This window comes from Tauraco erythrolophus, chromosome 9 (assembly GCF_009769465.1).
Source record: "Tauraco erythrolophus isolate bTauEry1 chromosome 9, bTauEry1.pri, whole genome shotgun sequence".
NCBI lineage: Eukaryota > Metazoa > Chordata > Aves > Musophagiformes > Musophagidae > Tauraco > Tauraco erythrolophus.
Window position 1 is genome coordinate 10,883,222 of NC_141473.1, and position 19,204 is coordinate 10,902,425.

At 41.3% G+C, this 19,204-nt stretch overlaps 1 protein-coding gene across 2 annotated transcripts; it reads right to left on the reverse strand.

Moving 5' to 3' along the window:
- Positions 1-5,723: 5,723 nt before the first annotated feature.
- ACSL5 (acyl-CoA synthetase long chain family member 5) lies at positions 5,724-17,352 on the reverse strand. 2 transcript variants are annotated; one of them, XM_009986300.2, is made up of 20 exons: positions 17,197-17,352; positions 16,525-16,633; positions 15,808-15,872; positions 15,626-15,727; positions 15,199-15,298; positions 13,773-13,951; positions 13,045-13,077; positions 12,773-12,824; positions 12,148-12,221; positions 11,619-11,696; positions 10,539-10,673; positions 9,937-10,071; positions 9,767-9,862; positions 9,167-9,239; positions 8,205-8,293; positions 8,007-8,123; positions 7,429-7,572; positions 6,755-6,856; positions 6,304-6,375; positions 5,724-5,864 (listed from the first exon to the last, which is right to left on the reverse strand). In XM_009986300.2, the coding sequence occupies exons 1-20, from the start codon at positions 17,350-17,352 to the stop codon at positions 5,724-5,726; spliced, it is 2,052 nt and encodes a 683-aa protein (XP_009984602.2). The 2 variants fall into 2 exon arrangements, with proteins under 2 accessions (XP_009984602.2, XP_086473140.1); XM_086617014.1 differs by having other exon boundaries at positions 6,304-6,371; positions 6,751-6,856.
- Positions 17,353-19,204: the final 1,852 nt, after the last annotated feature.

Consider the following 19,204-nt stretch of genomic DNA (forward strand, 5'->3'; position numbering starts at 1 on the left):
TGTTATCTATATTAGCAGCAATTAACAGTGTAGTAGGAACAGATTAATAACACTGATGACCACAGTTGATAGTTAGCTGTGGTCTGTTCGTAGGGAACTGGATATCTTTTAGTTGTTGAAGAGCATCTTCCACTCAATTTCAACTTTCATCTGAGCAGAATTTTGCACACCAAGATCACTCTACACTGTGAACTACAGCATGCCCTGGAGCTCTGCTTCAGAAATGCATGTACAATCCGAAATGGACTATATGCTTTTTTTTAATGCTTTCATCTTGTAACTCTAACTTCAGTTTCACCTCTTCCCTTTTGTAGCACAGGTACCTTGTGTTTCTGTTTATTACTACAACAACTCCACTCAGCAGTGCTTGCCTACAAAGAATCAGCCAAAACAAAACGGCATACCTCCTAAAGGCATCTGGAGATTCTACAGCCAAGAAAATACAAGCTGTCTTTCCATTGCTGAAAACAACTGTATCAGAGCATGAACTTTAAAGACAAACAACCTCTAAGGAACTCTGATTCTTAATACTAGTAGATATTGTTTTCCTTCCATTCTACCTTCTTTTTTTGTTCTTCATTCCCCACTCCCTGCTCTTGACTCGAGAAAGACCTTTGTTTATCAAAGAAAGGTGCAAGTATAGATTTGACATAGCTGTTCTGTATTCTGCAGTGATGCATCAGAGAATTCAATTTATCTGCTTTTAGCTTCACATCCCTAGAGAAGTCAGTTCTGGGGAAAGTGAAAAAACAAGTCTCTTTGTCATGCAACGATTAGCTCTATTAAACTATCTCTTTTCCCTGAGGGAAGAATTGTTCTTTTATTTAAAATTTTGAGCTTTGCATATTTTCCATCATCTAACAGCAAGTCTAGACTTGCAATGCCACGCTAGCCTAGCTCAGGCTCTAGTATGGAAAGTAAGGATAACTGCATACTGAAGTGGAACACTGCCCTCCTGCTTAAAAAAATAAGAAATAGCTGCCTACTTTAGTTTAGGCAGTTTTTGCACCAAAACAGTAACAGAATCTGTCGTAAAAGCAAGCAATACGGGCCATAGTAAATGGACATCTCAGGCAGCCTGTTCACCTAATCAGTGAAAGTTTTGTTTTCTACTCATCTGCCCTAGTTTTAGCCTCCAATCCAGAGATGACTCCTTTGCAGAGTGAAGCCACTGACTGTGCCAGGTGTCTCAGTTCCTAATGAGGAAGGGGTTAGATCACCATATTCTCAACAGGCTGTTGGTATTCTCATGCCTGGTAACTTTGAAGTGCTTACCAATAGTACAAGAAATCAGTGATGAAAGAGTTCTCTCCTTGTCAGTAGTCTTAACGAAGAGCCTTCTCATTTTAATCCAGATCTCTTAAGAGTTGAGCAAATACAAGCTCATGCTAGAGTTTAAGCATGTCCCGCATAGTTTTTCAAATGCAAAGTAGTGACCAGGAGGAGAAAAGAGAACATCTAATGCTAGGATTTGTAGGTTTAGTTTTTACAAATGAGTTTCCTAGCTACAGTATTAGAGATTCTAGATTCTAGAACTGTCTCGAGCATTAATCAAGATAAGGACCTCATTAAAACCTCAAATGATGAATTGAGTCAATATTTCCCTCTGAACACTTTCTCTCTAGATAAGGAGCAAAAGAGACTGACCAGTAATTAAGCTGCAGGCACCGAGGTTGTTCCATAGAGGTGGAAGGAAAATACATTCAACACAATATATTTTGGTAGAGAAATCTTACATGATCTGGAGAGCCTAAATCAGGCAATCAGCTTCGTCGTGCAGTACATATGAGAGTTGTTTCCAATTTGCTAAGTAAAAGGAAGTTATATTATCCACATTTGTATTAAATATCTGCCTTATGTGAATCTTTATTAGTCATAATATCACTTGTTATTCACCATATATACACATCTATGCTGCAGCCCAAATGATCAATTCATAATGGACAGCTACTACTAGATGAGAGCTTTTTAAAGCAAGTAGAGAAGACTGGATGTTGTTTTAGCTCCAGTCTTTGTGTCGGAAAAAAGTTGCAGAGATCTGAACTTCATTGCATCTATAGCCATCCTCACCTCAATTCTTTGTTCACCAGGTATAACAGTGCATGAAGCCTGCTGTAGCTTTCTCTAGTTCTCAAACAATATTCTGAAATAATTTTTGCATCATTTCAGGGCAAGCATGCTTAAAGCACTCCTGTTTCTACTTTAGATCTATGTTGTGGAAGCAGTTAATATTGCAGAAGCAGTACACAAGAGACTAGTTTCAGACCAGTTTACACTTGAATTGCTATGTTTGGTTTATTGTTCAGATAGTGCCATCCAATTCAGTCTTTGTAAGAGCTACTCACAGATGCCACAGGCATGAAAAATCTAAAGCACTGTAGTTTGCCACTGTGAGAAGAGGCTTAATTGCCATTAAGAGCAAACCAAGTTCAGAGGCTGAGGTGTTTCCTCTTCCAAAAGAGAAAGCATCTCTACTATATTAGAAAGGGACTTGTACAAAGTTACTGCTTTCTGAGATGTGGCACAGAAAAGTAGGCATTCTCTACTCACTCCACAAAGAAAGATTTCTTTAAGCTGAATGAAGCAGTGCAATTGGTATCTGACCACTGCTAGTTGAAGGACCCACTACAGAGGGCTGGGCTTCAACATGCAAATGAATCTCCGTAAGGAAGTTTTACTTGTTGCTAGAATGAACACAGTACTTGCCAGGCACTGCAGCAGGCATCATCACAGCATTCAGCCTCAAGTTTATGTAGAGCTCAGTGGCACTAGATTTACTGTCCCCAACTGCATTGGTCATCAGAACCCACCACCAGTTTAGGCATACATGTCTTTTTCCCGTCAGTTCCTGTGTCTCCCCAGTCTCACCTGGGGGAAAAGGTTAAGCCATCAGTAACTTTTAAGACACATTGCTTTAAGGAAGCATGGAAAAGATGAGCAGCATGGTTCTATGCGCTTTTAGAGTCTTAGAACCCTTTATAGCCTCAGGTTATTCTAAGCACAATAAGTGGCAGAACAGTTACAAGAAAACATCAAGGTCTTTGAGCCTAGACTAGAAACCAAATTTGGTTTAGACTGCTGAAACAGAAGGCAGTTGGTTTTACTAGTCAAAGCTAGGGATGCCTCACAGCAAGGAGTGGGTCTTTCCTGACCAACAAATCTACTGATTGCTTTCATGTTGGGTTATCTGACCAAGAGCATTAAGCACAGAGAGGAACAGCCACTAGCTGTGAGAATAGGGCACAGCCGAGGAGAATTGGCATAGGAAAGCTACATGTACTCCTCCCCCATGCTATGTCCTTGTTAGCATTGCATTGCCTTTTGGACTGATACAGCAGACTACTATGGGGACAGGGAGGAACTGTCAGCAGAGGCAGCATGCACTGACTGAAGACATGCTTCTCAAGATAGAGACAGTATTCATTTTGCCTAAATAGTTTTCAAAAGAAACAGCTTTAGCCTTAGAAAATGGTATCTGATGCTTTATTTCCTATGATAAGCTGAGCAGGAAAATTATACTGAAGACTTTGGCACATATTATCTTACTATAATGTGCTGAGTTTACAGGAGGGGCTGCAGAAATGGCCCCTGTAAGTAGCTGTGAAAAGCTTCCCTGGCTCCAAAACTGGTCAGATAGGTGAGACCCTCCCCATCCCCTCAGGCCAGGGCTGAGCCATCAGCACCTCTGCCAATGCCCTATCTAAGATGGGAACAGAGGAGCCTGAACTGAGGCTGGACCTACACTGAAGAGAGAGGGGAGGCATGGGACTGGTCCCCCTGGCCTCCCAGGCAGGCAGCTGTCCACACTGGGCTGCCACTACCCAACTGGAGATGGCTGCAGTGGCAGGGCAGGGCTTGGAGAGCTCCAAAGCACCCTGCTGCCGGGGCACTCTCTGGGAGGAGTTTGTCTTGCTTGGGACTGCTGAGATGACCAAGACCTGAGAGAAACAGCCACACAGACACTAAGGACAGTGCAGATGGAGCAGGAGGAGGTGCTGGAGCTGGGATTCCCCACAGCCCATGGTGAGATGGCAGCGGCCCCTCTGCAGCCTGTGGAGATTAACAGTGGAGCAGAGATCCACCCGCAGCCTGTGGAGAGCCCCACGCTGGAGCAGAGATGCCTGTGCCTGAAGGAAGTTGTAGAGAATGGTCTCCATGAGCTGCTGGAGGCTGACAATGAGGCAGAAGTATCTGAAGCCTGTGGAGAGCCCCATGCCAGAGTGGGTGGCAGCTTCCTAAGAAGCTGTGACTCTGTGGTAAAAGCCCACCCTGGAGCCGTCTGATGAGTAAAGATTGCATCCTGTGGGAAGGGCTCATGTTGGAGAAGTCTGTGGACTGTCCCATGAGAAGGGGATCCATTAGAGCAAGGGAAAAGAGTGTAAGGACTCGACTCCTCCTTTAAGAAAGGAGCAGCAGAAACAGTGTGTGACAAACTGAACTGCAGCCTCCCCATTCCCTGTCCCCCTGCCTGCTGGGGGAAGAGGTAGAACAGGGAAGAAGAGATCTCAAATACAGAGATCTGGCCTTCCACTTATTCTCTCTGAATGAGTCATTAACAAATTAAATTGATTTGTCTCCAAACTGAGCTCATTTTGCCCAGGGCCATGGTTGGTGGGTGATCCCTCCCTGTTCTTACCTTGACTCTCAGGCCTTTTCTTAAATTTTTCTCCTTTCCACCTACTGAGGGAAGAGGGATGAGTGACTGACCTCATGGTGGCTTAGCAGCCAGCTGGGCTAAACCATGACATCTAAAAAAAAGAAAGCTGAGTAGAGGGGCACTATCTTACTGCCTCATTGCTTGAGTTGTGACAGCAGAGGAGACAAGTTAGCTTTTTTGTGTTCTAGCTATCCGTGACCAGGTACCAGTAAACCTTGCAGCCTAACAGTCCAGTTGCAGTAGGGAAACAAGTTACTCACATAAGCTTTGGTTTGATTGTGCAATTACAATTTATTACATCCTATATCCTTAGGAATGACAGCTAAAGTTTTCTACTTAACAGGCTCAAATTTGTAAGTGTAGAGGCTTTACGACTGCCAGTGCATTTGAGAACACGTGCAAAAACTGATTCAGTGCCTCCCATACTAGAATATAAACTGTGTACATGCACTTTGTAAACCAGTTGATGCCAAACTACTCATTTTCATTAAAAACAACCTATACTGTGTGGTCCAGGGTTAGGAACAGGAAATTCACTTCTACTTTTGCTGAACAGATGTAGAGCTCCAGTTCATATTGAGATAGGTTATAGCATCCTGAGTAGAAACTGAAGTGTTACTTTCCTGCACTTGGTTTTGACTCCCCCCTGACCCAAAACATACAACTGCATGAAAGTTCAGTCTGTGTGCAGATCAATCCACAAAAGGTCATAATAGAGACCATAGTGGGAGCAGGAAAACAAAATTTTCTTTTTATAATGAGAAGTGCGTACATCTGCCTTGTAAAGGCTGAGGTTCTTGGTGTTTTTGCACTTCAGTCACAGTCCAAGGAAGATGAAAGATCTGGCTTTGCCTAGACAGCTGATAATTAGTCCTGCAAGATGTGAACGCTGCCAGTTGTCAGTTATACTATAGCCATCTTCATCTGAAAGTCATTTTTCCCCAGGATACCAGAAACAATATTAAGTTCTCCTTGCTCCTCTCCACTCATGCATATGTTCTCCATAGGTCATGTAGTGTCACAGACTTGTTTGAATACTCCACGCACTTTAATATAAACTGGCCACTTATTCCATTATACTTGAATAAAGGGCCTCAATTTCTTTCTGGAAGAGTTTAACAAGCTCTGCTCGCTTTGCCTTCAGTGTTGGTGTCAGGAGTCCATTTTCTACAGAGAACATCTCTGTGTGGATGTACAGGTCTTTAACCTATTAAAAGAAAATAGTTTAGTATGTGACACTTACACAATTACTTAGAGGGCAATCAACAGTTCTTCCCAGCTTCCTTGAGCTCAGAGCAAGAACTCAGTCTCAGGAACTCCAGTAACTACACTGTTTTTTGATGCAAGTCAAAGTCCTTTTGGCTGACATAGCAAGACAATAGGCTGGAATTACAGTACAACACCTGCAGCCTATGGTAAATCTCCACTCCATCTCATGGCAATTGCCACCGGTGTTCTCTACAGCCACCTGTCTCTTGGTCAAGAGACAGGCAGCCAGTCAATGTTTCACTGCCTACTGCAATCAGTTATCCTAAGCAGCTGTCTTCAGTCCCATCCTGGCACAGTCAGCAACAGGAATACAGACTTCCCAGCCATTGCATTAGCAATATAGGTACTTGTGACAAGCAGGATTTGGAACTACTCACTTGTTCAAAGGATTTAAGGCCAGCCTCTTTCCCCAGTCTGACCATATCTTCTAAAATAGCTTTCTTCACTGCCTAGAAGAAACAGCAGGAACAGAGTAAGTAAAGCTACCATTTTGTAACTGTAACTCAAGACCATACCCATTGCCCCTTCAGTGAAAGCTGAGGTTGGCAAGAATACATGTACATATTTCAGCATTCAACATTTCTCATATTAGGGCCACTAAAAGGTCATGTCTATCTTCTCATTGGAAAAGGAGTGACAGCCCTTGAAGCATGAAGAGACACCTATACATAGTTCCAGTTTTCACTGTAAAGCTGCTTCCATGACTTGCCCAGAATTAAACCAGTTTAATTTACAAAATAAGTTGGTAAAATGAAGTCAAAGCAATGCAAGATAGAATTTAATTCTGAAGTCCAATCTATAACTCACTAAAAATGTAAAACCACTCACTGGATTTTTGCAGACATCTTCATAGGAACCTTTTATTCCCAGTTTTGCTGCAAATTCTGGAAGTGTCTCGGGATCAGGAACCACTATACCTATTAGAAAAGACTGAAAACAAGTAGAAGTAGTCATGCTGAGATCAAGATAAGGCATCTGAAATTACTTTGTCTATGTGAACTTGACTGTGGAGAGCGTCTCTAACAAGCCACATTTACATTCCCCATCCATTTCCAGAGTGTGGAAGGAAGCTACAAGGACTTTCAAGTGACTTATCTGAGCTCTGACAGCCGTAATTGACGTACTAATGCAGTTTATTATGAGTGCTGAATGATCCAGCTATTGCTTTTGGCTGGTCTACAGATTGAAGACTGGCCTCTGCTTGCATAGGTGACACCTCTGTGGTAAAGGAGTGGAGAAACTGTACATAGCTAACCTGACATAATAATGCCATACAAGCATGTAATTAGCCTTTACCCAGCTTGCAACTTGATGCCAAGATCTCCTTTTCTATGGTGTCAGTTGGGAAGGCTATAGGTCTGAAAGAATATTCCTATAAATGTGGCACCCGCAGGAACAGATGTTTTTCAAGGACTGTTGTATATGCATATATTTGTGCCCTGATATTCCAGAACTCCTTGTGGGAGCAATCTTGCAGAATGCTCACATCTAACATCACTTACCCTCAGGCTTTCCCCATGTACGAAGACCTGGGCTACAGGAGCACTTCTGATATAGACATTTTCTATCTTCTCTGGAGCAATGTATTCCCCTTGTGCAAGTTTAAATATATTCTTTTTCCTGTCAATGATCTTCAGTGTTCCATTCTAGAAGTTAAAGGTGGAAGCCATTAGTTTCAAGTCTCTATCTTGCTTCTGTAAGAAGTAGAAGATAATAGATTTGGTTTTGTTGTATGAAAGGCACATGCTAGTCTGGAACTGGTCTTTGCTCTCTACAGAGAGCAGGGGCATTTTGTCTAACTTCACCGGTTAGTCAAGGACATAACTAGACAGCTCCTTTATTCTCCTCTGACAGAAACCAAGACACCTTGTTGTTCTTCACTGTGAAAGTTATAGTCTTAACTATTGGCCTAGCAGGTGTTACTTGAGATCTTGTAACCTAATTGGTCTTTGGAGCTTTGTCTGAAGTTACTTGTTGAATGACAACAAAATACCATGTAAGCCTTTTATCCTAGACTTCACTTCAAACTTTTCAGATTTCTGTAAGCTAGCCAGGAATTCACTTCCAAGCAATTACTCACTGGCAACCATTTCCCTATGTCTCCAGTGTGGAGCCAGCCATCTTTATCAATTGCTTCTGCTGTCTTCTCAGGGTCTTTCAGATAACCTTTGAACACATTTGGTCCTTTAATACAGACCTACAACAAGCACAGAACATTGTTAGTCACCAAGTCTTTATGTTTTAGTATTTCCTGATGCACACAGGAGATTGCACCTACCTCGCCTTCATTGTTAGAAGAGAAGTAGTTCATTTCTTCCACATCATCTAGTTTTATGATATTACAAGCCAAAGGGGCTCCAACATGGCCTAAGAGAAAAAAAAAAAACAAGGACAGTTATGTTTCAGGGATTCTGCTAGCAGTTGGCCCTATTTGATCTAAAAAGGGAGATGGGAGAACTCAGGTGCCCCCTTCATATGTAAGACTTAAGTGATAATAGATATTTAATGGCTCTTTGTCCACTGCTTTAGCAAGAATCAGTACTGTCTAAAGGAGCCTGACACCAAATGTTCAAGAAAGTTATTGTAATGCCATTTTCAGACAGTTAAAGCACAATAAGTAGGTAAGTCTCAATGCTTAGAGCCATTTATTGGTGTAGTCCACCACACCAAATATGTACCACACTTGGCTCCAAAGAATTACATCATAGACCCTGGCATTCATTTGCATTTCATTCTCATTATGCTCTGCAGTTACTGTGTTCTCAAAGATGGTGACTTGAGCTTGAATTTAGAATACCAAATATTAAAAACATCCTTTCTAAGATGAAAGCTAGATCTTCAAGCTCAGATAGTCCTTCAGGAAAATAGTCAAGTATCACGTCTGATATTTTAGTCAAAATTCTCAGAGTTAAACAAGTTCCCTGGGACCTAAAACTAGTTTCTTAAAGCCATTTGGGAAGTCCTTGTCCGCTTCGCTCAGCTCTGTACAGACACTCCTTTCCTGTACACTGGGACAGGGTCTAGGCTCTACATCACTTTATACAAGAGATCCTCACTTAACTTGAGTCAAGAATTTTGGTACCTATTAAGTATACAGGTGACTGTTGCTACCAAGAATCACTTTGATGTTAAGTACCCAGGATTTAACTTTCATTCAACTAAAAGCAGTAAAACACCTAAGCTTGAACGTCACTTTCTATTGACAGCTGCAGGAGAGTTTCCAAGTCTTGGCTACCATACCTGCTGTCCAGTCTCCAGGCATTGAGAAAGTACATCCAGCTGAGCATTCAGTCTGGCCATAAGCTTCAAAAATCTATGTGAAAAAGGGTGAATATTCTTTGAACATTGAGTCCTCGCTGTGAAAGAGCTAAGTTTCAGCTATGCCCATGCTCAATTCTCCTTCTTAGGAAGGAAGCCAAGACCATCGTAGCCTTTAAAACTTCTTGGTCTTACTGGTGTGACCAGATGTTCTTCAAGTTCACCTATCCAAACCTTGCTTTGGTCACCTCATTCTCTGAACGCTGTTCTCAAACGTACTACATTGGGAGCTCACTGACTGTCAGGATAAGCCACAAAGTTCAGAGGCAGTTGCCTGAATGGGTGTTGCATGTTCCTATTTCTGCTGCTCTATTCCTCTTCCCAGAGCCTACAGGATAGTTTTTCGGTAGTGTAGTTTAAAGCCAGCCCTGCAGAATTTTGTTGCTGTTACAGTTAACTCAGATCAAGCAGCCTGTAAATGCTGAAGACTGACAGCGATCTCCCCAGGAACAGCTGTATTACTGGTCACTTATTTGGGCAGAATCAAATAGGTCTTCCTTTAAGAAAAAAAACTCAGCTTACCTGACAGCCCAATGTTGCTCTAAGAAATGTCAGGACAGAGGGGGATATAGGGGCTGCACCTGTTACCATTATACGCACTCTTCCACCCATAGTTTCCTACAAGTGAAACAGAAGCCATCAGATCTTCCAATACTACATGGCTCAGCTTACTTATACTTGGAATAATTTACCTGAACTTTTTTGAAGATTAGCTGATCCCAAATGCTGTCATTTCGAATTAAGCCCTGTTTTATTTCGGCCGTCTTCATAACCACAGCAAAGTTTAACAGGAAACGTTTCATCGGGCTCTTTGCACCACTTTGTATCTGCAAGGAAAAGTACTGTTGACTCTTGGGTTTAACTCACATCCGTACCTCCAGTTCTTGCTTTGTTAAGAGGCACTGTATCTTATTTTAATGTTCTAGGGTCTGTTTTCACCACTGCCATGGTCTAGGTGATGAACCAACGAGCAGTACTAATTTGTGTTACTGCTGACGTACTTCAGCCATAGCTTTGAGGGATAGCTTTGCACTTGCTTTATTTGCATTCCAAAAGTAAACACACTTTGTCTCTAAACAGCAACAGACTTAGCCCAGCCATGAATGAATACACTGTTCTTATGCTCTTGGTCCCACCAGGGTTCTTTCTGTATTCTCAGGAAGGATTTTAAAGAATTCTTCATGCTAATGAGTAATTAACTAGTGGTGATGTTATGATGCATTATTAATTTAAACTTGTATGCTTGCTTAGATAAGTGAACATGAAGATAATTTAGCTAAAATTGCTCACATACCTTGTCATATATTCTATTGAGCAGTCTTGGTACAACTGGAAATAGCGTTGGCTTCAAGGTTTTCATGTCATCTGTTAGCAACTTGATGTCTCCTTGGAAGAAGCCTACTTTTGCTCCACAGCTGTAAGCCACAGTCTAAAAATTGATCAGTTTAAGCTTAGTCAAGGATAATTCCTAGCTTCATTAGCCATAATTATTTGTCTATGGAAAGCAGCATGATTTCCAGTGCACAGTGGTAGTAAAGTTCTTGTGTGGAATAGATTGCAAGGAAATACAGAAAGCTGCCATACCCTTTACTATAATTTGATTTATAGAAGCTCAGATACATAGATTTAAGTTCTAGCATGCAACTTTGATTTGTAGTCCCCGAGAACCACAAAACAAAGTTTCACAGTATGGTTGAATAAAATTAATATGAGCTTCACCACATTTGTAACAGCAGTTCTATTTTAATATCTTTTGAGATACCTAGAAATTTAAGTACAAGGCAGCAAAACAATTTAAGACACATTCTGGTTTTAATACTGGATTGAGAATTGAGGTTAGGAGACTGTTCTGAGACCATTACATGTTGAAGAGTTAGATCCTGCCACAAAGTTGCTAATGTTCCCCATAGGAAGCATTACTTGTACAACATGCTGGACGAAGTGCATTAATTGCAAGGCTACAACTTCATCTTAGGAAACAGATAGGCAGGATGACACAGCCCAGCAGAGTAAACAGTGGAGAACATACCACTGTTTACATCTGAGTACTAAATCCACTGGTCTTAAACTGCTTCCTCTTAATGTTTAGCTTTCATCATGTTTGACTAAGGGCTTGACGCTGTTAATATCCCTTACTGTTTTCTTAGTAAATCACAGATTCAGCGAGGCTGGTCTAAAGAGCAAAACTTCATTTAATGAAGATAGCAGCCATACCTTGGAGAGGTAACTAGGCATTATTTAGTCAATTCAAAGGTTTTATTTTTGGTAGGTGGTCTTAACCATTTAGGTATGGCTTCTTACAAGTTTACTTACTGAACTAGTTCACACATCCAAGATCTACAGAAGCTTGGTAGCATGTACACAGTCTACTTACCTGTACAACTCTCTCGAACATGTGAGCCAATGGAAGATAGGACATGGTGATATCTGAACTTGTACACTCAAAGGTGTTCTAGAGGGAAAAGAAATAGATTAGCACTCCCTATGCCTGCTCCAGTTCCTCTCAAGTAGAAACTGAATACAGTTTTGATCAATTTGAGTACTTTGAAATAGACATTTCCAATGACTGAAGCAACTCAGCCTCATCCATCACCTCTTAAAAATTTGCAGCTGTAACTCAGCCATACTGGATCAAGGTTAGTTTTATGTTTTGGCACGGCTTGAAATAGGGTAGTTGAGTACTCTTAGCATTTAGGACTGACTCATTCTAGAATAACATCTAAGTAGAAGTTCTTGCTCAAGGTTAAGCCAAGTTTCTTGCAATACTATTGTCCCATTGAAACATGAGCACTTAGGAAAGCATGAGTTTGTTGGGAGTGAATGGTTTGCAGGAAATGCCAACATTAAAGCTAGCTTCATGGCTGAGTGACATAGCCTAGAGATCACCGTTAGCAGTAGCTCACCTCTGTGCTTCTAAGGAAGGCAGCAGCATCTGCAACAACATTTTGATGTGTCAGCATGGCTCCTTTAGGGTTACCTTTGGGGAGATCAAGCAAAGTCAGCTGTGGCTCTGGCTGCTTCCGCTGTGTTTCCCACACCTTGTTTGGCTCAGCGTGAACTATCTTGGTATTAGGGTCAGTCACAGCATGCATTGTCTTAAGAGATCACAAATATGGCTCATCTTGAGCACTTTCAGCTATGGATATCATATAAAGAAAATGTCTACTGAAACAGCAGAGTAATTAGGAGTAGCACAGAGAACGCTGAAACAAGATGTTTCTCTAGCCTCTGTGGATCAGAATACAGACACAGTTAAACAATCGATCTCTTTAACATTAAGACCCTGTATTTTCCATAGTGTAAGACAACAGGATTTGGCTGTTCCTCCCCCTATCTCTAAGAAGCTTTGTCTTAGTGCATTTGACTTGTAGTGACAATGTCCCAAGTAAAACTGCAGTAGTGACTTGACACTGCTTTAATTTACTGTTTTACTTTATGTTTTTGGCATTTCCTTTTTGTGCTGGAAAGCTTTTTTTTCCAGCACAGGGAGACTGTTTTAATGGGGAAGCATACTATATATTCTCTCACCTGTGGTTCCGCTGGTAAAACACACAATGCATAGATCTTCAGGCTTAGGAGGCTAGAAGGAAAAAGCCAGATAAGGTCAAGAGAGTAAGGATTGTGTTGCTTATCAGTATTCATATATGTCTCCTAAAGGGGCACGAATGAGGAATTCTGATTGGAAACAGCAAGACCAGATACAAAAAAAACTCTGACAATCTCCTCTACTAGAAGCATGACAAGAGGTCTTCCTAGAGACTAGCTTTATGAGTTTAGAACTGTTCCACAGAGATACTTACAACTGGTTCTCTGATGTTGTTTCTTCCCAGCTCCTGTGTTAGAGAAAACACAACTTAGCAATTGTGAGAGAAAGAGTGCGACAGCAGTAAACGAATAGGTAATTGCATTTCAAATGTAACACTTTTTTTTTTTACTTTGCCCCTTGATACTCTGTCTCATTCAGAGAAAGATGTTGGTCGTCTTGAATTTAGTACACACAGATTGGAAAATCTGACTCCTGGGACTGTGGAAAGCATGAACTTAAGTGTGTAGGAAGTGATCAGAACTACTTAAGTAATTTGGAAGTCCTGAGTGGCAATAATTCATTTTATTTGTTGTAGGTCACATCTCATACTTTACTTTTCTGCATTATATCTGGAAGATTAAGCCTGGTATTAGGATATCAAAGCAGCAGTAATTTGCACTTACAGTTTCAATTAGGCTCAACTGCTGGCTTAGAAGCTTGATAAATCCTGTTACAACTACACCATGAATTAAGCTAAAGGAAGTCTCCAGTTTAATGCATACTGACTGTCCACAACATGGACACAGCTTTAGTCAATGGTTTGACCTCTGCAAGTCCATTTGGCTAGATATATCTAGTTTCCAAATGACTTAGATACAGGTGTGACAACTGGATAATGCTTACATTAAAGTGTCATTGTTGCCAGAGAAAGTCCAGATATCTAGCTGGCAAGGTATTCCTCTGCAAGATCAAGCAGAAGCTACCTCAAAACAAGTCACCTACCTCAACCTCCTGCAGTGATAGAACTTCAACTCCCACTTTAGCTCCCCTGTCCTTGAGCTCTTTATCAAAGAGATCCATGAGAATGATAGTCTTCAGACAGGGGGTCTTTTCTTGCTCACAGCTCTCAAGCAAGGTCTGTGCTTTCTCAGGCTTGTCACAGATCACTATGCTTATGTCAGCTACAGAAAAGAAATTACATTTCAGAAGTCTGTTTAGAAGACATGAGGCTAGTGAGTGACAGCTCAGTAGCACGTACATTTAGAATATGCCATTGGTTTGTTCTAAAGCCGTTCACGTTTGTTCTAAATCCGTTCACATTTGTTCAGATGGATTTAGTTGCTGTCTTACAGTGCTAAGAAGGTTCCTCCTACTATGGCCAGCTGATTGGGCAAACTTGAGATTCTAGCTATACAAAGTGAGGGCAAATGCTGAGGAACTGAAGACCAATTATCTTCAGTCATATTCAAGACAAGCATTTAAACTTTTGGTATTGCCATAAAAGCTCAGAATTGTCCTCACTTATTGTTTAGCCATCTTCCTTAAATCTAAAGAAATTTAGACCTGTTTGAAAGAGGTAGCTAAAATTCTTGAGTTAATGCCTCAGCTTCTCTGCATGTCCAAGAGAGTTTTATGCAATTACAAAAGCATTTCCCATTAAGTTGGCAGAGGAATCTGATTTGCCTGAACATGCTGTTTTCCTCTTCGCCTAGTGAGTCACAGCTGTTTAGTCCCAAGGCAAGACCTATTTGCAAGGTTCACCAGCATAACTGTTGAAATGATTTTGCTTGGCAAATCCTGTTTAAGGGTTTGATCCTAGATCACTATGACAGCAGCGGATATTTTTTTCCTCCTCGTATCTCCCCTAAGATTGGAGGAAGAAAGTTTGAAGACTTATTCAAGCTTCCTCACCAGTTTCTTCTATGATGCCAAGCTGGTTGTTGCTTCTGTAGAACAACAGGCCCCAACCAGATAAATTAAACAGATTTAGGCATATCCTCACCCCTCCCTCCTCCGCTCTTTACATCCTACAACTTTAAATCAGGGACACACATTTAGTCTTAATTTGTGTACAAGCCTGTCTGCATTGGCTGATTGTTTGGCAGTGTGGGAGTTCAAGATTGCAAAACCTCAAACAGAAAGTAATTCAGCATTCTGATTGCAGGATGGTCCACAAGATCTAGCAGGCCTTCAGTGGACTTGCACTCAAGACACTAGGAGACATAGGACGCCCACTGGCTTCTTCTAGGCATTGAACCATGTCCCCTACAAAACAGCTTCATTTGCAGAAATAAAGTGTCTATAAAAGTATAAAATCAGTAAGGTTAAAGCTGCTCTGATTTTTGCACCAAATTCCCTTGAGCTTCAGCCTTCTCAAAACAAAGCTGCTTAGAAAAATCATTATGAAATAGTGGAAGTCAATATTTACCTTTGTTAACAATATATACAATGGCCTCTGCCCCCAGAGTGTCATAGAGTGGAACAGCAACCATTGAGTAAGTGTAGCAAGCATACTCTGAAATGATCCACTGAAGACAGAAAACAGCAGAGTTAAGTAAAACTAGCAGCTCACAAGACAAATACCTACAGATTTCATACAGCTTGACCAGCCCATGCACACCTTAGTAGTAGGGCTCGTGTAAGGAGCATGTCCACGAGATTCTTAGAGAAGTGAGAGTTCAAGATCATTGTATTACATGCCTGCATAGTACGTGCTCAGTCAGTAAGGGAACTGGGAAGGGAAAAGCCAGTTGTGATTGTTCCTCATGTGGCCTCAGGCTATTTAAATGCAGACCTTCCTCTCTCCCCAATGCGTCAGAATATTCTTGGGAAAGAATATTCCATTTGCTGCTTACCTCTGGCCTATTCTGAGCAAAAATGCCAATAAACTGGTTTGGTGATGGTTTGCATCCTTTTTGCAGAAGCCCTGATCCCAGGTATTGAGCTCTGTCGAAAACCTGTAAGACAGTTTTCCCCCCCCTTTAGTGCTATAAGACAGTATCCCAATTTAAACACATTTGTCGCGTACAATACTCACCTGCTTATATGTCAGCCACTGATAAGGTTGGTTGGGTTTTCTGTAGCCTAAACAGTTGCCATTTCCTAATGGAAGAGTTCAGAAAAGCGGCTGTAAAGCTTAGTACTGAAGCTGCATAGCACTTCAATGCAACACTTGTACGTGGGAATTATTTTCAGTCAGACATCCAGCCAACTGCATGGACCATGGAAGTGCACTGTCCATAGTTAGGCACTGCACCCAAACCAAGACTGTAAGACTATTGTCTTTATCCTTACAAGCAATACTTCCAAGATCTGGTTTTCCCGTTTCACAACCGACGCAAGACTGAAATAGATTGCAAGCTATCACATATTTCAAGGCATGGGACCTCTGAAGTCACATGGGCACAAATTCATACATGTCATGAGCAGGCTGCAATTTTACACGAAAACCCACATCATAAGACAACGCAGAGATGTTTCTCCCCCAGCTCCTTCTGCTGCTTACTGTCTGCTGACTCTTCACTGAACTCATCTTAAGCTTCTGATATTTGTTCCTGCCCAGTCTGCCAACTAAGACTACTTCTAAATCAGCAGGGAGAAAAGATTTGGTCACTTGTCATTCCACTCCACAGAAGGCTAGGAAAGCTTTTGCTAGCCTGAATTATTACTACAGACAAGAGGCAAGGCAAAAGAGCTTGGAATAGTTTTATTTGCTTATGATAGGCAAGTACTAACTAGCAGATGAAAAGCTTACCAGAAACATCCAGTCCTCGCTGGAAAACTTCATACAAGGTTTTAGCATCTTCAAAGTAATAAGAAAGCAGGCTATTATCTTTCAAGAGTGCAACTCTTCTGGCTCCTCCCTAGGAACAGAGCATAGTTATGAAGCAGTGCAGAACAGATGCAATGTCATTTGTTTCTCAGCCTTTCTCCCACCAATCCCCTTTAGAACATTTCAATAGCATTGCATTGTTAGGGAAGTCTCATTTTCCTTCCCGATTTTGACCTACTCAGTCATATGCAGAGGAATTTTCTAGATTGCTTAGATTAATAGCATATTACAGGTTATTAGAGAGACCTTGACTAAAATCGATCACTTGCCTAGTTACATGAAGTCTAGCATCTTAGTCTAGCATCAGCATCAAAGCTGACGCAAAGCATTTAAAATACAGGAAAAAAAAAAAAGTCAGTGACATCCAAGGCCATCTGGTAAAAAGCCCACCTAACACGGTTGGCAAAAGCCACTGTTTCCTACTCTTAGTATCTTAAGACTTTTCTTCTCCCCACCATACTGTTGAGTTGTACACCTGGGAGAGAAGGCTGTGTAAATCAGACAAGAGAGTTTCTTTCCACTGATACCCAGAGTCAGATCAGTATTCAGATTAAGCTTCTCAAAAATAGTCCATGCCCACAAACAGAGTATTACCTCAATTCCTATTGACTGCTTGTTCAAGTCAACAGGTGGCAAAACAGGTTTTGGCCTGCTTATCACCCATAGGAAAACAACCACTCCAAATACAATAAGACTAATCAATGCTGGTGTTGGAAGTGGGGAGAACAAGACTTGAAGTATCCAGATCATTGTGCCAGATCAGTGGAGCCAGAGTTGAACCTGAAACAAACAGGAGGTTTAGTAGACATGAGTTAGAAGCACTCACTACCTATGAGCCATAGTTACTCAAGTAATTTGTTAAGCAATACTACAAATCATTTCAGCAGTTTGCCCCTAAAGAGTCCTGGTAAAATAACGAAGCATGCTTATGCAATGCTTTAAGCCTCTTAAGGGATCTCAAATCAGTTGTTCCCATAAATCTTAATCCGTGCTGCATCCACCTCCACAAAAAGCTGAAGCCTGATGAAGTCAGACAAGGAACAGATGTCAATTCCTTCCATTCAAGAGTAAAAATTTGCCTAGAGGAAAACCAGTATATAATTCCCCAAGTTAAGTATAACCAAAAAATGCCTACATTTCAGTGATGCAAATAGTGGAAGTAAGACAACTCCTCCATATTATAGCTGTCCAATAGGAGAGGGTATTGCTAAAATAGTAGGAGTATTGCTCCTACCTATATGTAGGTGTAACAAACATGTAAAAGTCTGCAGGACAAGCAGTGTCTTCATGATCAGTTGCTCTTAATGGAAAGCAGGGTTTATGCTGGACAAGTTTTTGAGATAGTGGCAGTGTGTTCAGCACGAGATATGGCACAAGTCACCACTGTGAAAGTTACTTTCCACTAGGAAATGACGACCTGGAAGTCAATGTGTGCACTAGCTGGGAAATACAGAAGCAGTTCTGGTACTTGTGTCCTCCAGAGTCTCTTCCTTCAAGGGCACAGAAGCAAGAAAACTGAGAACACAGGATTTCTTGTAAGAGACAAAGAGGTATTTACCTCAGCCTTGTCCCTTAGAAACAAGTACTTTAATCTCTGAAACGTTCTGATATGTTTAAGATTGAATGGCCAAGACAAATCTAGCACAAGTGATTGCTTTTTGTCTGAATCAACTCAGATCTCACCAACTTATCTTTGCTAGTATCAAAATAAGTGGGCAGGAGAGGACACATCACACTTTGCAAGATGAATAACCACATCCTTTCAAATTCTCTCATACAGAATCAAGAGAACCTGGTCAGTAGATAGTATGTCAGCTAACAACTAACTAAATCCCTGTACAAGAATACCAGGCATTCTGGAGCAATGGGCTCCAGTTACCCTTTAACTGTAATTCCAAGAAAGCTGAAGGTATTTTCCAAACAGTTAGTAAATTCAGCCAGGCCCCTAAACGCAGAACAACCAGAGTTAGATCACCCATATCTGATTTACAGTTTTGTAGTTTTCAGTTTCCAATGTCTGTGTTAATCAGCAATCCTAACGTTCCCTGGTGAGAGAAGGCATGCTTTGCCCACTCAGCATCTGGATGAGAAAGTGTACCTCAGAGAGTTTGTCATCAAGTTCAAGCTGCCAAAAGCATGTCACCTATTTATCTGAAAAGTACCAACTCCTTAGACCTGTTTTCTACTCTGAGCCTTAGTTAGAATGTGCCTTTCAAACTCCTGGCTTTGGTTTCATGTATTGAGAGTCCAAAAAAATTGTGCTACAGCAAGAAAGGCAGGAACTGCCCTTGGCACTCTGCACTGACTGACAGTTCCGGTCACTGGGCATATGAAATCTAGGAAGCACGAATCTGCCCTTTCTGCAGCACAGGATACCACTCATCTCCGCACCCTTTCTTTTGGTCTTTATCAACTGAGCCTGGAGAAAAAAATCCCCTAAAACCAGGTCTGTTGTTTGAGTTTACATTCAGGGAAAAGCCCCTTAACAGTTTAGTTTCTAGCACTGCTCTGTTTGCAAGACTGAAGATTATTAATAAAGTGAATCTGGCAGTCAGCTGCTCTTATTGTTTTATACATTTGGGCTTGTAACCCATTACTGGAG